The following is a 23483-nucleotide window of genomic DNA, read 5'->3' as shown; positions in this document are numbered from 1 at the left end:
CTCTCTCTCTCTCTTAAATAAATAAAATCTTTAAAAATAAATAAATGAATAAAACTGAATGTAGGGGCCCCTGGGTGGCTCAGTTGGTTAAGTGTCTGACTCTTGGTTTCCACTCACGTTATGATCTCAGGGTTGTCAGATCGAGCCCTGCTTCATGTTCCACACTCAGCACAGAGTCTTCTTGAGTTTTCCCTCTCTGTCTCCCTCTGCCCCTTTCCCTGCTGTCTCTCTCTCTCAAATAAATAAATTAATTTAAAAAAAATATATATATATATATCTAAAAAAATTGGAGTATATTTTGAAGATATTCACATATTAAAGAAAAGCAATTAGGTTACATAGTAATGTATTAACTAAGAATGCTGAGTGATTATATATCAAAAGGTTAACTATGATTACTTTTTGGTGATGGGACAATAGACTACACTTTGTCCTACGGATCGTTGCTATTTTCTAAATTTTCTACAAAGGAAATGTGTAAAAAAGTTGTCTTTTTAACCCCTGCAGAAGAAGAAGAATGGCTAACATTTATTGTGACTTTACAGGGAATCAGGCGCTTTATATATGTGTGTGCACGTGTATTTGTATATATACACATGCTCACGTTCTTTGCTTACAATAACCTTAAGAGGCAGAATCCATGATTATCATCTCCATGTAGCAGATTTAGAAACTGAAGCACAGAAAGGTGAAATAACTTGCCTCAAGTCCCCCATCTAGTGAGTGGTAGTGGTGGGATTTGAACTGGGGGTCTCTGACTCAGGGCCTGTGTTAGGTATTCTCTTTGTATGGTCTGAATAATACAGATGAGCATTGACCTACAGCCCTCGCAACAATAACCTAGTTACACATGCTGTTTAAAGGAAACGAATAGAGAGAGCCTCTGATCCTTGAGTCTTTTCGATAAATGGGGAGCTTTCAGGTCTCCAGTCATTCTCTTAGTTACCTTGTTAGTAAATGGGAAGAATATGTATATCAGGTGATGTAGTAAAATTGATCTATCTGTGTATCCCATAAAAAGGGTGAATTGACTTTACATTTGCATTAACCAAACTAGAAATATTTTTTAAAACATAGCAAAGTGAAATGGCATAAGTAGCATAGACATTTTTCTCTACGCTGTCACTCAGTAGTGAGTGTAACCGCCAGGTCTCCTGAATGAGTCTTCTAACGTCCTTCAGAGTGCAGAAGGTTAAGTTAGAGGAGTATAGGAAGAAACTTGGGCCCTACCAATACACAAGAGTCAATATATTGAGTTCCAATAGCAATAAAGTGTGGGACAAACTTGTCCCTTCAGTTCAGAGTAATTAGCACAGATCAAAGGCATCCTGAGGAAAAAGTGGATTTTCAGCAGTTGTCTGGTCTGTTTCTATTTTAGAATTTCTGTTTTTATTGAGGCAGTTAGGTTATAATTGATGGGTTTTGTGTTTCTTTTCAGGAATGAAAATTGGGTGTTTCAGAATCATAATCTTATGTTAGAAAATAATATCTCAAACCTGGTGGCTGCAACCACAGCATCTATTTTTTGAAAATTGTCTGCTTTTATCACTTAATAAGCATCCTGATAATTTACTAGCTGACGAGGCTGGCGGAATTAGGCTGTCAGGACTAGCATATTGCCGGATAGCACTACCAATCGTGAGTCCTTGAGATAGTAAAATACTACGCTTTAGCCAGAGCATTACTCAGAGGCAACTAATTACAGTTGGGGAGCTCATAACAACATTAGACAAAGTCTCTGAAATCCGGAAGGAATCACCAGTCCCAGGCCTGATAAATTGCCACCCTCATTCTCCCAGAATTCTTTCTTTCTTTTTTTTTTTTTTAAAGATTTTATTTATTCATGAGAGAGACAGAGAGTCTCCCAGAATTCTGCTGGGAATTAGGATTCGCTGCTGTCATCTATGTTAAGGGGTCATTTTTGGTGTCTTTCCCAGAAGAGGCTGAACTTCCTGAGAGGACCTGGGAGCTGGGGAAGGGATTTTTCTTTTTCTGCCTCCCTGTTGCCTTCCCTTCTAGCAAAAACTGCTACAACCCCTCAGTGAGAGGATCTGTTCAGCGGTGGGCCAGTCTGGCTACACCTTGTACCAATAGATCATCTTGGCAGTTAGGGAGATGGTAGTATATAGCTTACCCAGGAACCTCCCCCGTGCCCCTCTTCTTCCCATGGCCTTCCAGAGGACGCAGCATGGCATGGAGAAGTGGCGTGGGGACTTGATCCTGGCCAGGATTTATCCCCCACAGGCCTTGGACAAATCAGTTTTGATTTCTTCAGTAGTAGAATAGGGAGATTAATGTCTGCCTTACAGAGTTGTCAAGATTAACAAAGAATAGAAAACATGTCCTAGAGGGCCTAGTGCCTACAAGGCCCTCAATAAATAGTTACTAATGTGATGATCATTATTGTTCACTACTTGTTAGAAACTCAAAGGATTTAGATTATTCATATTTTCTTCAACCCAGAAATGTGAGCTGGCTCTGAGTTCTAGACCAGAAGACTCACAAACCATGTGGTAGGAATTGACAGATAAGGTCAAATACAATTATATACCTAGATTTATTTTCCAAAAGCATATGGAATTTTATCTTTTTTTAAATCCTCTCTTCCTTCTTCCCACTTGTTCTCTTTTGCCTCTTCTACTCTCCTTCACTTCCCCAGGCACCCCGTGGAATTTTTCTATCATTACCATTTCAGAACTATGTAATTTTTTGTTAGAAATGAATTTATATTGGGGCATCTGGGTGGTTCAGTGGTGGAGCATCTTCCTTTGGCTCAGGTTGTGATCCCAGAGTCCTGGGAACGAGTCGCACGTCAGGCTCTCTGCATGGAGCCTGCTTCTCCCTTAGCCTCTGTCTCTGCCTCTCTCTCTTTTTCTCTCTCTCTGTCTTATGAATAAATAAAATCTTAAAAAAAAAAAAAAGAAAAGAAATGGGTACACCTGGGTGGCTCAGTGGTTGAGCATCTGCCTTTGGCTCAGATCGTGATCCAGGGGTCTTGGGATTGAGTCCCTCATTGGGCTCCCCATGGGGAGCCTGCTTCTCCCTCTGTCTGTGTCTCTGCCTCTCTCTCTGTGTCTCTCATGAATAAATAAAATCTTTTAAAAAATGAATTTATATTATTTGGCCACAGAGCATGTTTCTAATTACATACAGATCTGTAGTCTGATGTGATTTTTGTAAACTAATGAACAATCTCCCTGCACAAACCACCCCACCATTACCACCCCCCCACCCCGCCCCCAACTAAAATATTCACCTCACAGCATAATTCACAGTTTCTATCACTGTTGCTGTAAACTTTCTTCATCCTGTTTGGAAATGTTCAGTTCCTGCTTTTTGTCACGGTCGTGTTCTCAATAGAAAAACAGCAGCTGGGGTCCCTGAGTGGCTCAGTCGGTTAAGTGTCTGCCTTCAGTTCAGGTCATGATCCCAGGACCCTGGGATCGAGCTCCGCTCCCTGCTCAGCAGGGAGTCTGCTCCTCCCTCTCCCTCTGCCGCTCGCCCTGCTTGTACTCTCCTTTTCACACTCTCTCCCAAGTGAAGAAAATATTTAAAAAGAAAAAAAAAGAGAAAAAAAGAAAAACAGCAGCTGCAGCCAGAGAGTCACTGATCAGATAGCGCCGGTTCAGGCCGTTATCTGGAGCCCAGGCTTTCTTCCCAGCTGCTGCTAACTGGTTGATTATCTCCAGACGCTAACGTGACGGATTCGAGTATGGCTAGCTGACTGCAAAAAGCCCAAAGATAAACTCCCCTGGAAAAAGTACTCTGGGACCCACAAGTATGCTTTCCATTCCGCCTAACGTTCGGGCCAGCGCGTCCCTGTTGTCCAGGGAGTGCCCCGGGGCGCAGGAAGAGGCCCCCACCTCGGGTCACCGCCGATTGTCTGCTGGGAGGTCGGCCTGTAGGAAACCAGCTCACTGTGCTGCTCAGCGGTGTTTATGAAACGATGTCCCCGTTCTTGTTCTCGCACCTTCTCTTGTTTGCTTTGAGGAAAAGGCCGAGAGCCGGGCAGCTCCGGAATCCTGCCACTTGCTGAGCTAGTGTGCCCTCGCAGGGAGCCCCGAGGAGAGGCAGGAGGGGCCCGTGTTCCCAGGTTCCTTTCCTTCATGCCTCTCTCTCCCCGCCGTTGCTTTGCAGGTAGTGAAGCCGATTTTAGCTCCTCGAGCAGCACGGGCAGCATTTCGGCTCCTGAGGTCCACATGTCTGCGGCGGGAAGCAAGCGGTCCTCCTTCTCACGCAAGTAGGCACTGTTTCCTGCTCTCTAATTGTGAAGACACTGCACAGGTGACTTGCCTGTACCTTAGGTTTCTGTGGAGCCACTTGGATGGCTGTCAGTTCATATTTAGTTATTACTCAGTGAACAGTTTTTGTGTTTTATAATGATTTGGAATTAGAACCTTTCACTGTCTTAGCAGCTGTGGTCACAGGGCTGGAGCGGCGTGTGTCTCTCCGTGGCCATCCCTCAGCCAGCCCTTGGCTGTGTGTCCACTCACCCTTCTCTCTCCTCCCCTTCCCTCACTCACCTGTGAACTCACCTGGTGTTAACGTAGTAGTTTCCACTTCCTACCTGCCTCCCCTCCGTGAATCTGTCATCTCTTAGCTGGGAAGCCTCTGACTTCACCATTTCTTTCCTCTAGCTGAGCTTACCTATTACCCTCATGAAAGAGACATAGTGAGCTCAGACTACTCCCAGCACTCACTGGGGGAAGGGGTGAGAAAAGAATAAAGTTCACAGACGTGACTGGCCACCACCAAGAGGCATTAGAGCAGACTAGCTACTTATATGGACTCTGGAGCCAGGTTGCCTTGGTGGGAATGTCGGCTCCATCACCTGCAGGCTGTGCGGCCCTGAGCAAGTTGCTTAACTTCTCTGTGCCTCAGTTTCCTCATCTGTAAAATAGGGCTGTAATCATACCTACTTTGTAGGGTTCACTGTTCGGATTAGTTAGTAGACATGAAGTGTGGGTCAGTGCATAGAGCCTAGCAGGCATCAACAAATGTTCACCATAGATACTATTTGGGTTGGGGAAGTGTGGGGAACTCCTGAGCCACCATTCACATGTGGTGGGAAAGATTCTAAGCCCCAGGATTCTCTCCTACTATGCATGATTTTATTTGTTCAAGTATTTATTGAGCATCTACTATGAGGCGGGTTCTGGTGATAGGGCAGTAAACAAACCTTTATGGAAATTATATTCATTCTAGTAAGATAAAAAAAGGACAATAAATACATAATAATATAATTATTTTTAAAAAACATACAGGTAAAGAATATTGAGAGTAATGAGATGGATGGTATGTTTTGGATAGGCTGGTTCCAGGAGACCTCTGAGCCAGGGACCCGAGCAATTCAATGGAATGAGGAACAAGACATCTGGGGATGATTTGTCTTTAGACTTTGAGCAAATCACTTGACTTTTCTGGGCCACAGTGTCCACATTTGTAAAAGGAGGGTTGGACCACATAATTCTTGAGGTCCCTTCATGGAGAAAAACAGGTTAGTTTCTAAGAACTTGCATTCCCAGGATTCAGGAAGCAGGTATCTCACATTTCTCTTCAGTGAGCAGAACATTTAGCTGATGTTTAAAAAGGGACTTGAGACCCCCTGGTGCACAATTTTATTGTTAAAAACAAAGCTGAAGCCAGACAAACCTGTAACAAAAGAGTGGAGCCCACAATGAAAAAGCCCAATTGTTCTATTCCCAAACACAATCTATTTGGAAATAAAATACCTCTGGGATCACATAATATGAATATAAACATTTTCTGTATAAATCAGATGTGGCTTGCTCTGAGAATAAACCATTTATCTAACCCATTCAAGAAAACTAGCACATACCTGTGGTACAAGGTATCAAAGAACAGAGAGCAAAAGAAAAAAGAAATGGCCTGTCGAAGAAGCTGATTGTATTAAGCACTTCAAAAGACCTTGTGTTTGTGGTTAAATTCCAAGGTAATGTCAACAATACAGAGTGATTTAGAGAAAATTGTCTAGTTTGGAATCTGTGGTTTCTCCAAATGACTAAAAATTGATATAGTAAACATAAAATAGCTAAATAGAATTATGTGCAAATCAGATACATGCTTAATAGATGGAAAATTGGAATTGGCAATGTTCTATTAGCCTCACTTTTTTTTTTTTATATCTGACCCAGGCATAGAGCACAGTCAGTAGATTTATGTGATGGGATATCTCGAGCACTTCACATAACTTTTGTGTTCTGTGGGACCATGCACTGAGGACGACTCCTCTAGATGTGCCAGGTATCCGGGCCAAAGTTTATAAAGCTTATCATCCTTTTAAATGGCTTGCTTCTCCTACAATAAATGAATATTCTCTGTGGAGAATCAGCTCCTGGGAAGAAGGCGAGCAGGAACATTTGGTGAAGGGGTGGGAGAAATAAGTGGCAGGTGGTGTTGGTGAGGATATTTTTGATGGGATCTTAAAACTAAAGTTTCAATGATCTCTTCTTACAGAAGGCCAACTCTGTTAACATCTCTGAGGAAATCTCTTTTTTTAAAAGCTTTATTTATTTATTTTGGGGGGAGGGCAGAGGAAGGGCTGAGGAAGAGGGAGAGCCTTAAGCAGACTCCAGGCCGAACACAGAGCCCAATCTGTGGGCTCCATCCCATAACCCTGGGATCATGACCTGAGCCAAAACCAAGAGCTGGACACTTAACTGAGTGTGCCATCCAGGCACCCCTGAGGAATTCTCTTTCTTAAACTAAAATCCTAATCTGACCAAGGGCAGATAGAAGTGAAAAGGAAAAAAAAAAGAAAATGTTTGGAATTTGGAGCCAGAGAAACATGGGCTTGCGTTTAGCCTCCCTTATTAATTATGTACATGAGCCAGGGCCCTGAGCTTTACTGTTCTGGAAAATGGGATAATAGTGGCATCTACCTCATTGAATTAAATGAGCTAATCCATAGTGCCCAGAATTTAGTAAAAGGGTCATAAATGGATATTTTCCTCAGTAGTGATAAAAATAATACTGATGGACATGATGATGAAGATGATGATTGTGATGATGATCACATTAGTTTTCTCAGGCTGCTGTCACAAAATATATCATAGACTGGGGGTCTCACATAATGGGAATTGACCTTCTCACAATTCTGAATGCCAGAAGTCCAAGATCAAGGTGTCAGCATGATTGGCGTCTGCAAAAGCCTCTCTCCTTGGCTTAGAGATGGCCCTCTTGTCTCTGCTTCTTCAACAGAATTTTTATGTGTGCCTGCATCCATTTCCTCTTCTTATAAGGACATTAGTCAAGTTGGATTAGGATTTAATTAGATTTAATTACCTTTTTTTAAAGCCATGTTTCCAAATACAGTCACATTCTTAGGTACTAGGGGTTAGGGCTTTTTAACATTATGAATTTTGGCGGGGGTGGGGGGAACGACATAATGCAGCCCTAACAGTGATCATCATGATGACAGTGATGGTAGTAATGTTGCCTTGAAGTAAAGGACAACATTGGGGGATAGAAATTAATGTGGGCCCCTTGTGAGGTTCTCTTCCCTTTCTCTCCATTTCCATCTGCTGTATTCAGGTGTGCAGGAAGGGGTAGGGTCAGCAGAATTCTGCCCCTTTGTGGACTTCAGTCTTCTTGCCCACCACACCAAGGCATTTGGGGTAAGCTGAAGAAGGTAGCATAGGGTTTGCTTCTCACAGCTATGGCAAACATGGAACCCTGGCCTCTCCTTGAAAATGTTTTGCAATGACTTTGTACCCATATGTGTTAGCAGTTGAACGGAACTAAACTAATTCATTGATTATTTTTAAGCATGTAGTTTCTTTTTTAAAAGTCAGCTCTTGGGGATCCCTGGGTGGCGCAGCGGTTTGGCGCCTGCCTTTGGCCCAGGGCGCAATCCTGGAGACCCGGGATCGAATCCCACATCGGGCTCCCGGTGCATGGAGCCTGCTTCTCCCTCTGCCTGTGTCTCTGCCTCTCTCTCTTTCTCTCTCTGTGACTATCATAAATAAATAAAAATTTAAAAAAATAAAATAAAATAAAAGTCAGCTCTTGGGACGGCTGGGTGGCTCAGTGGTTGAGCGTCCGCCTTCAGTTCAGGGCGTGGTCCCATGGTCCCATGATGATGGAGTCCTGCATCAGGCTCCCCTTGTCCCCTTGAGGAGCCTGCTTCTCCCTCTGCCTGTGTCTCATCCTCTCTCTCTGTGTCTCTCATGAATTAAAAAAAAAAAAAAAAGGCAGCTAGTCAGCTCTTGCAGTCTAACAATTCATTTCCTGAAATATATCAGTATAGCAGATGTGTTCTTAAAAATTCTCATCGAGTTTAATTTGTATCTTAGTGACTGCAGCACAATAAAGGTTGGTGGTGAATTCTTCAGGTCATAACCACATGCATAGCCAGTATATAACATACCTGTTTACAAGCTCCAAAAGATATATTCTATCTGTGTAAAGTAAGAAGGAGATATTTCTGTAGAGTCAAAAAAAAAATCTGTTTTTAAATCTTAGTTCAGCTGTGTGTTCTTGGGCCACATTACCCTTAGTTGCTTCATGTAACTGAATACTTCATGTACTTCATGTAATGTAAATGAGTGGTAATCGTTGTACCAGCTTTATAGCATGAGGGTCAAAATTAAGTAAAACTGTGCTCATAAAACATCTGGAAGAGGCCCAGGATCTCAGAAGGTCATTAGTGAAGGTCGACTTGGAAGAGGACTCCCCCGGTCAAAACGAAGGCTTGCTCTTTCCTTTCTCTCCTGACTTGGAGAGGTTAATCCTGCACGTTTCTCATTGTCACATTCAGAAATGTCAGGCCGGTTGGAGTGGACTCAGAAGTGAAGTGTGGAGAAGCAGATCCAAGCCAGAGTCCATGTATTCTGCTGCTCAGCTCAGCACCACTGGGTTGCTGAAGTTGGTTTGTCACAAAGCCATCTGCCCATCTGTTCCATATAAAGTGTCCCCTTCTCATGAAAAGGAGGCAGAGTCTATCTGGATGATTTCAAAAGGAAAGAACTTTTTAACTTCAGAATCGGATGATGTTTCATTTATATGTGATTTACTGGGTTGACAGCTAGTTGAAGTTACATTTGATTTTAAGTAAGTGTGGTTTTGGAGCCAAGTCTGCCCACACGCACACTCACATTTACATGCGTTTCTCATTGACATGTGTCCGTTGGATACAACTGTAATCAAAATTGCAAAGAGGGGATTGTCAGAAAGCAGTACTTCTGTATGAAAGATACCTTGTTCTTTTTCATTTTCTTGTAATGTCATCAAGAAATATTCCCAACACTGAACTGTTATCCTATCTAAGTAATTTCAACATTCTCAGGATGCTTCCTTACATAGTGGGTGTCAAGTTTCTGGAACTAGATTAATAGGGAAGTCCAAACAAGTTTATCCTGTAATAATATCCTACAGCTGCATTGCCTCTAACATCTTATCAGATGCACTCACATGCATTCTTTGATTCGATTTTCCCATCAACTCTGAGGAAGGCAAGAAAAGTTATTAGAGATCCCCAGGTATTCAGTAGATTCATTGCCTAAGCTCCTAATAAGTGGCAGTGCCAAGGCTCAAACCCAGTTTATTCATTTAGCCGTCATTTGGGGAACACCTAGCATGTGCCAGGAAGTAGCGGGGATATAAAAGAACAGACTGTGATCCTGCCCTCAGACTGCCCTAGTCTAGCGGGAAGGACACACAACTGTGTAGTTGTGATGCCATGTGATGAATCCCAGGCTGGATGTTTGCAAAGAGTACTAGGGACCACCGAGGAGCCACGTGTACACAAGCCTAGGGAAGGAGGAGTCCAGAGAAGGCTGCTTGGAGTGTTCCCACCCGTCTGGAAGTTGGAAAAATCCCAAGGCAGAGGGTAGGGAGCAAGAGGACATTCTAGGCAGGGAAAATGATAAATTCAAAAACATAAAAGTGATGGGGAGCATGGGTCATCAGGAAACTGTAAGTTGTTTGTAATTCCGGATTATGGAGGGAGGAGGGAGGAGTGAGGAGTGCGAGAGGGTAGGTTGGATGGGGAGGTTGGATCAGACCTCGTGAGGTAGGAGCCCTTGAATGGCTTTGAGGACGCGATGGGTGATGCGCAGAGCCCGGGGCAGCCTCCTGGCTGAGGGGGCAAGAAAGCAGGCCGCGAGCCGCGGGAGGCCTGTGACATTTCAGCAGTTACATGCTGAAGGTTCTGTTAGATCACTGGCAGCGGAAAGCAAATGGGCCGTAAAAGCTACAGGCTTGATCGGTTCATATGGGCTCCGTTCACCCCTCCTCCTCCTCTGTGGGAGCCCCCCTTCTCCTCATTCTCCAGACGAACCTCCCTAATTTTCTTACCCCAACGTGAACCACACCTGAACGCTTTTAAGCGGAAGCAGGTGGACTGGAACAACCAACCACATCTTCCAGCCGCCTCCAGAGTGAACCTCAACCAGATCGGTATTTCCCGCGGTTTGTGCTCCTGTCAGGCGTTGGGGATTAATTCAGAAACGAGCTTTAGGGCCAGAAAGTATTTGCGAGGAGGGCGGAGGGCTGAGGGCGAGGCCGCCGGTGCTTGGTGCTTGGTGCTTGGTGCTTGGTGCCTGGGGCGGGAGGAGAGAGCTCCGGGGCAGGCGGGGAGAAGGCCCCCGCGGCCCGGGCACCTGTGGTGGCGGCGCCGGCTCAGCCCCACGCTCAGCCCCAGGCTCAGCCCCACGGCCCAGCCCCACGGCCCAGCCCCACGGCCCAGCCCCAGGCTCAGCCCCACGGCCCAGCCCCACGGCCCAGCCCCAGGCTCAGCCCCACGGCCCAGCCCCACGGCCCAGCCCCACGGCCCAGCCCCAGGCTCAGCCCCACGGCCCAGCCCCACGGCCCAGCCCCAGGCTCAGCCCCACGGCCCAGCCCCACGGCCCAGCCCCACGGCCCAGCCCCAGGCTCAGCCCCACGGCCGGGGCGGGCTCCGGGCTGGCTGCGGGTGGTGGCCGAGGCCCGCACCCAGCAGCACCCAGCACGGCCGTTCTCCGCTCTTCTCCCAGCCGAGGTCCCCACGGGCGGAGTAATGGAGCCTCGTCCTACAAGGCCGCCAGCAGCCCGCCCTCCCCGCGGGAGAAGGACTTCCTGTCCATGCTGTGCAGGAGTCAGCTGAGCCCCGTGAACATCCATCCCGGCTACGCGCCGTCTTCCCCAAGTAGCAGCAACTCGGGCTCCTACAAGGGGAGTGACGGCAGCCCGGTCCTGAGGTGAGTGCCCGGCGCCTGCGGCTCCCGCCCCAGGTGCGCGCCTTCGCTCGTGGGGAACCTGGGGGGGAAGAAAGGTGAGGCCGCCCTGGAGCCTCGGCCTCGTCCCGGCCTTCCCCTTCCCGCGCTCAGCCAGCCGCCGGCCGAGGCTCAGCAGCCCGAGGGGGGCTGGCACAGGGCACTGGGGGTCCTAGACCTCCCCCCTCCCCGGGCCGGGAAGGAGTCAGACATCAGCGATGTACTGGGGCCACGTGGTGCCAGGAACCGTGTGAAGCACTGAGAAGGGCAGTGAGCCTCGGAGAGGGCCCCCGGGCTTCCCGCAGGGGGGTACCAAACACTTGGCTCATCTCATGGCAACGTTGAAGGTGATTCTGCAGGTCCCGGTTGTTGTTGTACGTGCAGTAAGCAGTTGGGAGGGGATCCAGCTCAGTCTGGAGGGACCAGAGGAGGCCTCCCTGAGGAAATGACCTTGAAATGAAATCTGAAGGTCGGGCAAGGAATTAAGTAGTCCTTGGGGGCCAGGAGGTTGTAGGAAAAAGGACCTGCATGCCCAAAAGGACCCAACAGGAGGACTAGAAGGTTGGGAGCTGGACACAGGCCGTCTTGGACAGAGTGTAGGCTCAGGGGGAGCAGGGTGACTGCAGCGGCCTGGACGGGTTCCAGAGTCGGGGAGGAAGCTGCCAGCCCTCTACCCTCAGTCTTCTTCCTCCTGGGTGGCCGTTCTCGTTCGTTAGTCAGCTCTCTTACAGCAGGGATGCCCCACACTTGGCCAGGCCTGAGAGGGGCCGGCATTCCAGCTCAGGAAGTTTTATAGAACACTGGGCACTTCGTTTACAAAACACACTCTGGTGACGGTGGAGTAGCCCTTTCCCTTTGGAAGAAGGAAACGTTCCACCGAATTGGCACACTCACACCAGGGATTGATCTCAGAACAATTTGAATCCAACTCCTAGCAATCAAGGTGTTCGGGTAGTGGCACACTGTGTGGAAAGTCGGGACATCTCACTCCCATCCTGCCTTCCCGCCTGCCCCACTTATTGTCCCCTAATATAATAGTGTGTTACTATGCACCCACAGGCAAGCCTGTGCACAATTGTGCATTATTCTGCATGAGGTCATTCGTAAGCCATAGAAAATCCTCCCTCTCCACTATCTCCACTCTCTCCACAAACAGCCTTCCTGAAGTCTCCCAAGTAATGAGCAGCCCTAAGAGTGGCCGGTGTGTCACAGCCCCCCTTCCCAAGTGAAGCGCACAATATTGAGGCTTAAGACCCCAATACACAGCTGTCGCTCCTTCTCAAGCCATTAGCTGTGCCTTAACTTTTCTTTTTACAGAAAAAGTAACAGTTCATTGCTTGGATTGTTTCAGGCGGTCTGGAAGGTACATGTCCTGTGGTGAAAATCATGGTGTCAAGCCCCCAAATCCAGAGCAATATTTGACTCCTCTGCAGCAGAAAGAGGTCACAGTGAGGCACCTCAAGACCAAGCTGAAGGAATCTGAGCGCCGCCTTCAGGAAAGGTGAATCTGCATTCCTTTCACCCTGATTAAGGACGGTTTCTTTTTCCATAAAATGAAATACAAACCTACACTATTGAAAAATAGAAAAGAAGAAAAAGTATTTCATTTTTGCCAAATTCCTTAAACCAGTCTTTCAGAAGAGCCATTTCATATTCCTGTGTGATTTGGCTGTTTCAGGAATTCACCTGAGAGGGTACCCCCTGCCTTTTCTGGGCGTGTACAGAAACATTGGGTGTGTGCGTTGCTATTTTTAAATGGCAGGAACACTTGCAGGAACAATCCCATACTTCCAGCAGAAAGGGTCGCACACAGGGGCCCCTATTAAGCCCTGTTTATCTCTCTGAGAGCGTGGATGGCCCTGTGTATTGTGATTCCTGCAGGCTATTTCTGTGCTGGAGGAAGAGGTTCATTATTCTTGGCTAAGTGTTAAGGTAAAAAACAGAAACCAAAAAACAGCCCATGCTTAAAGAGATCTTATCTCAGAGAGAAAAGACCTTTGACATCTTGGGGTGGGCCAGATTTTCTGCTTAATGATTTTTCCCTGGAACATTTTGGGAATAGACAGAGCTCTGACCAGGGTAGCATGAGTCAGATCTTACTTTCTGAAAGTCTTTGTTTATGATTTAAGGAACCGATGGAAGGGTGTGAGCAGTCATGGCAGGGAAGCATACGACAATGAAACTGAAGAGTAGTCAGGTCTAAACTTAGAAAAGCAAAACTAGCATTCCTTCGAATATACCAGGAACCTGACTGCCTGGCCTTCATATCTACTGATAATATGAAAACTTGTATTTATATTGATTATGAAGAAATGATATGTTAGGAAGAATTTTTTGACAAAGATCTTAAAATAAGGTCCCATGAAGTATCAAAAAAAAAAAAATCCATCTATTTTTTAGATGGATTTCCTTCAGTGTAGGATGATGGTTCCAGGGTCATCTTACCCTAAGAGGAGACAGACTAATCAACTCTTCAGAAAGTCTTTGCAGGGCACCTGGGTGGCTCAGTGGTTCAGCAGCTGCCTTTGGCTCAGGACATGATCCCGAGGTCCTGGGCTGGAGTCCCGCATTGGGCTCCCTTCAGGGAACCTGCTTCTCCCTCTGCCTATGTCTCTGCCTCTCTTTGTGTGTCTCTCACGAATAAATAAATAAAGTCTTTATTAAAAAAAAGTCCTTGCAACATGCAGCATGTTGTTACAGCTTAAATTTTTTTCAAATGATTATTAGAATATGATCAGAACAATGCTGCAGGGCTAAAACTTAACCAATGTGCCTTCCTCTTTTGATAGGTAGTAACCTTTAAAAGTGAAATGGAAAAAAAAAAAGTGAAATGGACTTTCCTTCCACAATGTGTAGATGTAGGAAAGGGTAGGCTATGGACGCAAAAGCAGGCAAAGAAATTCTAAAGCATTCTCATAGCAAAATTTCAAATATTAAGTACTGAAGGGAGGATAATGTTATATTTATTGCACCGCCTGACAGCACCCAGGAAGAAAAAGACAAACAGCCACCTCATTTTTTATTCTGATTCTAGTTATTATCATTTTTGCTATTTTACAATTGTGGGGGGGCAGTTCCTGGCTAATACTTGTGAGAGAAAAATTGAAAACCCACTTAACCTCTGCATTTGAAGGAGAGTAGCACCGGCTCTCTGCAGCGGGTCAGAACTGGAGGTGGGGGGGGGCGGGCTAAGAGCTGCTGGCTCCCTTAGTTCAGCCAGCCTGTCCCCTCCCTGGGTCCCTCACTCAGCCAACTTGTCCCCTCCCCGGGTCCCTCACTCAGCCAGCCGGCCCTCTCCGTGGCTCCCTCACTCAGCCTGTCCTCTTCCTGGGTCCCTCACTCAGCCAGCCTGTCCTCTCCCCAGCTCCCTCACTCAGCCAGCTTGTCCCCTCCCTGGGTCCCTCACTCAGCCAGCTTGTCCCCTCCCTGGGTCCCTCACTCAGCCAGCCTGTCCTCTCCCCAGCTCCCTCACTCAGCCAGCCTGTCCCCTCCCTGGGTCCCTCACTCAGCCAGCTTGTCCTCTTCCTGGGTCCCTCACTCAGCCAGCCTGTCCTCTCCCCAGCTCCCTCACTCAGCCAGCCTGTCCTCTCCCCAGCTCCCTCACTCAGCCAGCTTGTCCCCTCCCAGCTCCCTCACTCAGCCAGCTTGTCCTCTTCCTGGGTCCCTCACTCAGCCAGCCTGTCCTCTCCCCAGCTCCCTCACTCAGCCAGCTTGTCCCCTCCCAGCTCCCTCACTCAGCCAGCTTGTCCTCTCCCTGGGTCCCTCACTCAGCCAGCCTGTCCTCTCCCCACAGGGAAAGCGAGATCGCTGAGCTCAAGTCCCAGCTGGCCCGCATGAGGGAGGACTGGATCGAGGAAGAGTGCCACCGCGTGGAGGCCCAGCTGGCCCTGAAGGAAGCCAGGAAAGAAATCAAACAGCTCAGACAGGTCATCGAAACCATGCGGAGCAGCTTGGCCGATAAAGACAAAGGCATTCAGAAGTATTTCGTGGACATAAACATCCAAAACAAGAAGTTGGAGTCTCTACTGCAGAGCATGGAGATGGCGCACAGCGGCTCTCTGAGGGACGAGCTGTGTCTGGATTTCCCCTGCGACTCTCCAGAGAAGAGCCTCCGCCCCAGCACCCCGTTGGGCCAGATGGCGGAGGCGCTGGCCCTGGAAGAGCAGGGCCCGGAGGCGGGGGCCGACGGCGAGCTGCTGCTGGGCGAGGCGATGGCCCGGGGCACCGATCTGTTCGATGGGGTGGCCGCCGCCGCCCCCCGGGCCGACGACTTGGAGCTGCTTCGCTCGGCCCCCGGGGCCGGGGCCGAGGTCCTGGCGATGGTGCCCAGGGCAGGGCCGCAGGAGGAGGGCAGCGCGGTGGCCGAGCAGGCCGTGCAGACCGACGTGGTGCCCTACGGCCCTGCGGTGTCCGAGCTCATCCAGCAGGTGCTGCGGCTGCAGGACCCCTGGCCCTCGAGCCCCGAGTCTCCGGACGAGTCGGGGGCGGACTCGCCCGCAAGCTTCCCCGAGTCCATCTCCGCGTTCATGGTGGACCTGACGCCGAGAAATCCCAACTCGGCCATCCTTTTGTCTCCCGTGGAGACCCCGTACGACGACGACGAGGAGGCCACGGTGGGTCTGGAAGCGCCTGCGCACCGCCTCATGAGGGAGCTGGACTTCGCGGGCCCGGCCGCGGCGGAGGCGGAGGCGGCGGCGGCGGAGGCGGAGGCGGCGGCGGGGTGGGACGGCGGCGGCGCGCTCCCGCTGGCTGCGCGCGGGCCCGCGGGGGGGCAGTACTGGAGCCGCAGTTTCCTGGTGGATCTCCTGGCCGTGGCTGCCCCCGTGGTCCCCACCGTTCTGTGGGCTTTCAGTACTCAGAGGGGGGGCACGGATCCCGTCTACAACATCGGGGCCCTGCTCCGGGGCTGCTGCGTGGTCGCCCTGCGCTCGCTCCGCCGCACCGCCCTCCACATCAAGACCTGAGGAGGAGGAGGGGGTCGGCTCCGGGCGCCGCGCCGACCTGTCCCCGGGCGGAGGATCAGCAGGGGGACCTGGGGCGGGCTCTGGTCTGTCGTCTGGCTCGCCGTATTTGATTTGCACTATATTTAGTCGAAGCCTGCTCACTGTTTAAAACCGGAGGTATCTTCCAAGGCATGGAGACGTGGTTCGAGTTCAGTGTCCCACCAGTGGTAGAGAAAGCATGCTCCCGACCCTGCCGTGTCGTGCGAGGTCCCCGTTCTTCTCCTAGTGGTTCAGGAAGAGAAAATGCAGAGTTTGCACTTTCAAGACAGCTTCTGTAAGGCTGGCATGTCATCTCCTTGCTTTGCTTTGTGCCGTTTTAAAATGTGTAATTGTGACAGCATTCCAATGGTCTTGTGCACAGCAGGGGACTGTAACCAAAAAATAAAACCGTATTTGTGTCATTGATTTGAAGAAGTCTTGGATAGCTCCTTAGTGTCTTACTTGGGGTTGATAAGGTTTGAGTGTTTGCAGTTTTTTTACTAAATGTAGCTCCAAAGTTGTAAGATGGCTTGTTTGTTCCTAAACCTGTTAATCAATGAAGCTGTATGTAAGTTTACGACGTATTAACTTATTTTTTGCTTATTATATAGTGTTTTATTGGAAATTGTTTGTACCTACACACTTCAGCATGATGAAAATAAAGATTAGTGTTTCCATTTAAATAAATGTTTTATCCTCCTATGAAATAATTACCTGCTTAGTTTTACTTCTGTATATAGTAAGAAAGACTAAATGGATAGATCCTTTCTTCTTTACGAATAGGGGCCTATAAAAATGGAATAAGAAATGAGAAAAAGGGAAAATTAATAAAGAAAGGTAAGGATTTCCTGCTGTCTTTAAAAAAGCATTGTTTCTGAATAAAAGTAGCTTTGATTGTTTGCTGTGAAATCACCTATACACTTGTTTGTTCATATATTTATTTGTAAGGATGTGTTGAGTATTTGCAAAAGGGTTGGGTTGATTTTTTTTTTTTTTTAAGCATTTTAGGGATGCAGAGAGGGAGAACATGCTAATACTGGATGCAGAGAGGGAGAACATGCTAATTCCTCCCCTTGGAATAATAGGGTGAGGGTGGGTGGCTGGGAAGGATGAGATAATATGTGCTTTATATTGCCTTGTGAGGTGAGTATTACTCTATTTTACAGATAACAGAGCTAAACCTCAAAGAGGTTAAACCACTCACAATTTCATGGTTCATCTCAAGAAGCCAGGATTTCAAGTGTCAGCAAAGCAAGTGTTTTTTTCCACTGTAAAGGGAAAAAGAGGTGAGAATATCCTAAGTTTACATCAGAAACTCTCCTTCCATAGCACTTACCACCTTTAAACATACTGTATTTTTACTTGATTTACTTGTCTTGATCATCGCCCATCTCTCCCACTAAGATACTAAGTTTCTGAGGGGAGATGTCTGAACTTAGAACAATATGTGGCACATAGTAGGGGTTCTAAAAATAGCCTTTGAATGAATTACTCCATCCAACAAATACTTATTGGGTACCAGGCACTTTACCAGATCAGCAATCAATACTGAAGGAGACAGACAATGTTTCTGTCCTCAGGGAGCTTAGGTTCTGTCTGTAAAAGACACAGAACATGCCTACAAATGAAAATCACTTTAAAAAATGGTATTTCCAAGCAAATAAAATGTTTTGACCAAGAGTGACAGGGATAAAGAAAAGGAGCAAATCTCTGAAGAAATAACATTAGTGCGATGGATTAAAAAGAGCCAGGTATATGAAGATAGGGGGTAAATGTTGCAAAAAGAACAAATCCAAAAGCCCTGTGGGAAAAAAGGGCAGGACATGTTATGGGCAACAAGGAGGCCAGAAGTGCTGGAGCGGAGTAAGAGATGGAGGTGGCAGGCTGTTGGAGAAGTGGACAAGTAGCTAGTTCATGTGGGGCAGTATCAGTCATGTTAAGTTTGGTCTGAATTCATCCCCCATGCAATGAGAAATATGAATGGACTTAAAACAGGACAATGATATGATCTGGGGTGTTTTTTGTTTTTTTACTTTTTTCTTTTCTTCTCTTTTTTAAATTATGGCTGCTGTATGCAGAATGCATTGTAAGCAGGCAGGAGTGGAAGCAGCAAGACCACTGTAATAGTCTAGGGGAGTGATTATGACAACTTGGAGGTTGAAGTGGACAGAGATTAAGTTGAATAGAGATATAAGTTGAAGACAGAACTAAGGTGATTTGTTGAGAGATTGGATGTGGGGAGGGGATATGATAGAGTTTAAGAAAGAGAGGAATTAGGGGTGATTCTCAGTTTTCCTGCCATTTCCTGGAAATGGCAGTTTGAGAGAATAAATTTGAGATGTCTATTAAATGTCTTTGTGGAAATGTGAGTAATTGCATATACAAATGTGAAAAACACAGGCATTGTCAGGGCTAGAGCCATAAGATTGGGGTTCTTTGGCATTTACATACTATTAAAACCATGGATTAGATGAAACCATCCAAAGAGTGGAAAGAAGGAAAGAAAGCCAAAGACTGAGTCCTAGGGCACCTCACATTCACATAGAAATAGAGGACAGAGGGGTATCCCTGGTGGCTCAGCAGTCTAGTACCTGCCTTTGGCCCAGGGCATGATTCTGGAGTCCCGGATCAAGTCCCAGGTCGGGCTTCCTGCACGGAGCCTGCTTCTCCCTCTGCCTGTGTCTACCTCTCTCTCTTTCTCTCTGTCTCTCATGAATAAATAAATATTTTTTTAGAGCGCTTTTGAAATGTTTTATTTTTTTATTTATTTTTTAATGATAAATTTATTTTTTTATTGGTGTTCAATTTGCCAACATACAGAATAACACCCAGTGCTCATCCCATCAAGTGCCCCCCTCAGTGCCCGCCACCCAGTCACCCCCACCCCACCCCCGCCCTCCTCCCCTTCCACCATCCCTAGTTCGTTTCCCAGAGTTAGGAGTCTTCCATGTTCTGCCTCCCTTTCTGATATTTCCTACCCATTTCTTCTCTCCTCTATTCCCTTTCACTATTATTTATATTCCCCAAATGAATGAGACCATATAATGTTTGTCCTTCTCTGATTAAATAAATAAAATCTTAAAAAAAAAAAAGAAAGAAATCCAGGACAGAGAACCAACAAAGGAACCTGAGAAGAGGTAGCCCAAAGGTAGAAGAACCAGGTGAAGGTTGGGTTGTGAAAACAGAGGACAGTGATTCCAGAGTGGCGTGGTCAACTGTGTGGAAACCCAGCCAAGAAGCTGAGTAACACAAGAACAGATACATGCCCATTGACTTTGACAAACAAAGTCTTAGCAACTGTCAAAAGCCTTTTCTGTGAAGTCCAGATGGAAGCCAGATTGAAGTGGGTTGGAGAGTGAATGGAGGAGAATGAGTAGAAATCAGTGTGTACTGCTGTTTGTTATTTTTTTAAAATATAAGTTTAACTGTGAAAGGGAGCAGGGAAGTAGGTGATAATGAAAGGGAATATGAGTTACAACTGTTTTATTTTTCAATATCGAGAGGAGCTAGAACGTGTTTGTATGCTTTTGTAGTTGAGCGGTGGAAAAGAAATTGTTAACCCAGGAGTGGAAGGATTAACTGAAGGAAAGAAGCCCCTGAGGAGATGAGAAGGGATAGGATGCCTGGCATGAGGATGTGGAGAGGGGTAGTTTGTCTCTGACAGGGTGTTTCTTCTACTAGAGAACACACATGCCTCGGGACATACATGGCCCCTTTGCACACTGTAGAGGAATTTGTCTAAAATGGAAGGGAGGGATCCCTGGGTGGCGCAGCGGTTTGGCGCCTGCCTTTGGCCCAGGGCGCGATCCTGGAGACCCGGGATCGAATCCCATATCGGGCTCCCGGTGCATGGAGCCTGCTTCTCCCTCTGCCTGTGTCTCTGCCTCTCTCTCTCTCTCTCTGTGACTATCATAAAATAAAAATAAAAAAAAAAAATAAAATGGAAGGGAAACTATTTCTGGAGGTGAATAATCGGAAGTGTCCCAAAGTAATAAGCCATGCGGACTCAGGTCCCTTCCTGTAGTCCAGCCCCAGCCTAGATCAATACCTAGACACTGTTATCTTCCTTATGGTCCCTCTTTGTGTTTATTTTTGGTCGTTGCTAAATTAAAGCATTTTTACCTTTAGAAAAATCATAAGCTGGTTTTCGGTATCCACTGTTGCTACAAAAACAAATATAACACACAAACTCAGAGCTGTTCACCATCATTTCAAAATGGATCAAAAGATAGGCTCTGGTGAAGAAGAATTCTTCATGAACCACAAGCATTTATGTTGATTATCAAATTGGAGGCAGCTGATCACAAACAGTGATTTGCTTTGTCATTGTTCTGGATCCCTCTTTCAGTAAACCAAAGAGATTCAAACAAGATCCTGGACCAGTTGTTCTGTTTTTCAGACAGAGGTGAAAACCTCACCCCCTGCCTTCCTGCCCTTCCTCCAACTCCTTCAGGGTTCCAGTATGTATAGTCTGTGGAAAATTACTGCTTTTATTCAGAACAGTCTCTCACAAATGAGTCCCTTGGCATTAAAAAAAAAAAAAAAAAAAAAAGATGGAACAGAGCTTGCCTTTCGGAAGCCCAAGGCGTTGGCTGGTTTTGCGGACAGGATGATCTGATCTAGAAGCACTCACGGCTGCATTCGGTAATTTGTGTGCCTGTGATGTACAAAGAGGAACATGAAAAGAGAAGATCGATTCCACCCTGTTGAACAAATTGCTGTCCCATCAAAGTAAATGTTAAACATTTCCTACTGTTGTGTGTGCAAACATTCCAATTTATAAGAAAAGATTTTTTTTTTTTTTTTTTTTACCCCAAAGGGAAAAGCTGACCTTTCCAAGTTGAGCTGTTCAGAAAGGGGCGGGAAACGCATTTGTGCTCAGATGCCAAGCGTTTCTGACATTTGTGGCAGGAGAGAAAGGAAGTCTGTGATTTGCATCTATCATAGGCCCTGCCTAAGTAGTGGTTGGGTCTGATATGTTTTTCTCTTGAGGACTTTTCATTTTCAGAGGTTTAGGGGCAGTTTCCAATTTCCATTTTGGCTCAGTGAGCACTTCTACCAAAATTGATCTATTCCCGGTCCTACCAGGCAAAGTGCACAATGAAGCAGTAACCTAGGAACTGAAAAATAATGGTTTTCACAATCAAATCTTGAAAGAAAGTCAAGCTCCCAGGTGTCCCAAAGAAAACAATTAGAAATTCCACCTAGAGTAATACAGGTGGATATCAGGTAATATTTTTAACCACTGGAAGACATGCTCTGCGGTGACAACTGATTCTCTTACAGTCACGATGGCTGTGATAACTAATGGTTACAACAGTAATTTCAGACAATTTTTAAAATCTCAGATTTGAATGCTACAGAAGTTTGTATTAAAAGACAGGAAGACTTCAGTAACTGTTTGTTTTGTAAAAGGTGTACCTCTTTTAAAAACTGTCCCCATACATAAGTCACATAAAAGTGAAGTCTGGGCACAGGGACACCAGGCCCAGAGCCCTGCCATTTGCCTCCCTCTCATCCCAGACAGTGGTCTCAGCATCACCTCTGAGAACAGCTAGGAAGCCAGTTCACTAAATATGGGGATGCTCCAAAAACCTCGAGTTCGTGTAAGAGCCCCTGGTGAGGTGACTCCCAGTCCCCTGGACTAGTATTCTGAGCAATGCTAAAGGCCTCAATTCTCTACTTGCCTAAACAAATGATTGCTTCATGGAGATGCTTTCTAATCCTTCTCATACATGTTTGCCCGTGGTCCGTTGGTTTAACTGTGAAGAGGCTCTCACTCCAGAGCTCACATAAGTCTGGCCATAAAACCCACAGTCTGGCTCCCCCCTGAATGCTTATAAAGGCAGGAGTCCTACCTGCTGCTCCTCCCTGCCCTAAACTTCCTCCCCACGGTGATCTTATCTGACCCAACTTCAGGGGTAGTTACACTCTCATTCCCTGAAGGTGTCATTTTGATCAAACTGATTCTGAATAACTTTGAAAAATTACATTTTTGCCAGACTGGAGCTGTAATGAAAGTATGAGTATGAAAACCATGAACAACTGCAATGTTTCCCCAATTTGATGGTGCAATCAGGTCCTCCCTCCCCTTCCTTGCAATTAAATAGCTCACAGTGTTTGAAATGGTCTGCCAGCCTTACTTTCTACAATAAACAATAGGTGCTGGCATTTTAAACTGACCTTTAATTCCTCTGAACCAGCACATTATTTCTGGCTTGTTGATTATATAGAGAAAACAAAACAATGAAAGCAGTTTTAATAATTTTCACATCTCCCACTGAAAGTGGTACATGGAAAAAGGTTTTAAAAATGATCACCTTTGGGGATCCCTGGGTGGCTCAGTGGTTTAGTGCCTGCCTTCGGCACAGGGGGTGATCCTGGAGTCCCGGGATCGAGTCCCACATTGGGCTCCCTGCATGGAGCCTGCTTCTCCCTCTCCCTGTGTCTCTGCGCCTCTCTCTCTCTCTCTCATGAATAAATAAATAAAATCTTAAAAAAAATCACCTATGGGGGCACCTGGGTGGCTCCATGGTTGAGCATCTGCCTTCAGCTCAGGTTACGATCCCAGGGTCCTGGGATGGAGTCCCACATCGGGCTCCCCACAGGGCGCCTGCTTCTTCTACCTGTGTCTCTCATGAATAAATAAAATCTTAAAAAAAAAAATCACCTATGTAAGTATCTTACTGCATGAGGGTTCCTTCTAAGCAAGACAGATTGGCAGTTATGAGGTTCAGATGTGCTGTGAAGCTTCAAAAAAGCAATAAAAAGCACCTACATTTTTTGTGTACTTTAAACTTAAATGACACAGTTGAATATATCTATAGCCTTACAAACGTCTTCATTTACCACTACAAAAAAAAGTCAAAAAACTTTTAAAAAATTGATTTCACAAGTCAATGTATCTAATGATGACAGTTTTCTTCATAAAGTAGGTAAACACTGATTTTATTTAGGAATAATCAACAGGTTTGGAAACTGCCTTGATGTATAGAGATTGACTATTTTAATAAAACTGACTTGGGGGAGAAGTTAGTATCTTATAATGAGCCAAAATTGTTGTAAGAGTAAGAAACCTGGGTGGCTCAGCAGTTGGGCATCTGCCTTTGGCTTGGGGCGTGATACATAGGTCTCTGTTCTCTGTCTCTAATGAATAAAAAAAAAAAAAGCAGGGGGGGGAGGTAAGAAGCCATAATGATTTCCCTCAACATACCACAAACTTAGGAGTGTGTCTTTTGAATTTCCTATGCATGGAAATTTTTTCTGTGCCATTTACACTCTCAATCAG

General features: G+C 46.3%; 1 protein-coding gene across 6 annotated transcripts in view; it reads left to right on the top strand.

The window, feature by feature from the left end:
* SYBU (syntabulin) overlaps window positions 1-17105 on the top strand; it is a 114877-nt gene extending 97772 nt beyond the window's left edge. For all 6 annotated transcript variants that reach the window (XM_055314418.1, XM_055314416.1, XM_055314419.1 and 3 more), the window contains exons 5-8: window positions 4138-4240; window positions 10995-11198; window positions 12565-12714; window positions 15007-17105. In XM_055314418.1, the coding sequence (XP_055170393.1) occupies window positions 4138-4240; window positions 10995-11198; window positions 12565-12714; window positions 15007-16177 (1628 nt within the window). In that variant the 3' untranslated portion in view covers window positions 16178-17105. The remainder of the gene's footprint in view (window positions 1-4137; window positions 4241-10994; window positions 11199-12564; window positions 12715-15006) is intronic.
* The last annotated feature ends 6378 nt before the right edge of the window (window positions 17106-23483 follow it).

This window comes from Nyctereutes procyonoides, unplaced genomic scaffold, assembly GCF_905146905.1.
Source record: "Nyctereutes procyonoides isolate TBG_1078 unplaced genomic scaffold, NYPRO_anot_genome, whole genome shotgun sequence".
In the NCBI taxonomy this organism is placed as follows: Eukaryota; Metazoa; Chordata; class Mammalia; order Carnivora; family Canidae; genus Nyctereutes; species Nyctereutes procyonoides.
Note: the sequence above shows the minus strand (reverse complement) of the source record. Positions and strands in the feature narration are given on the sequence as shown.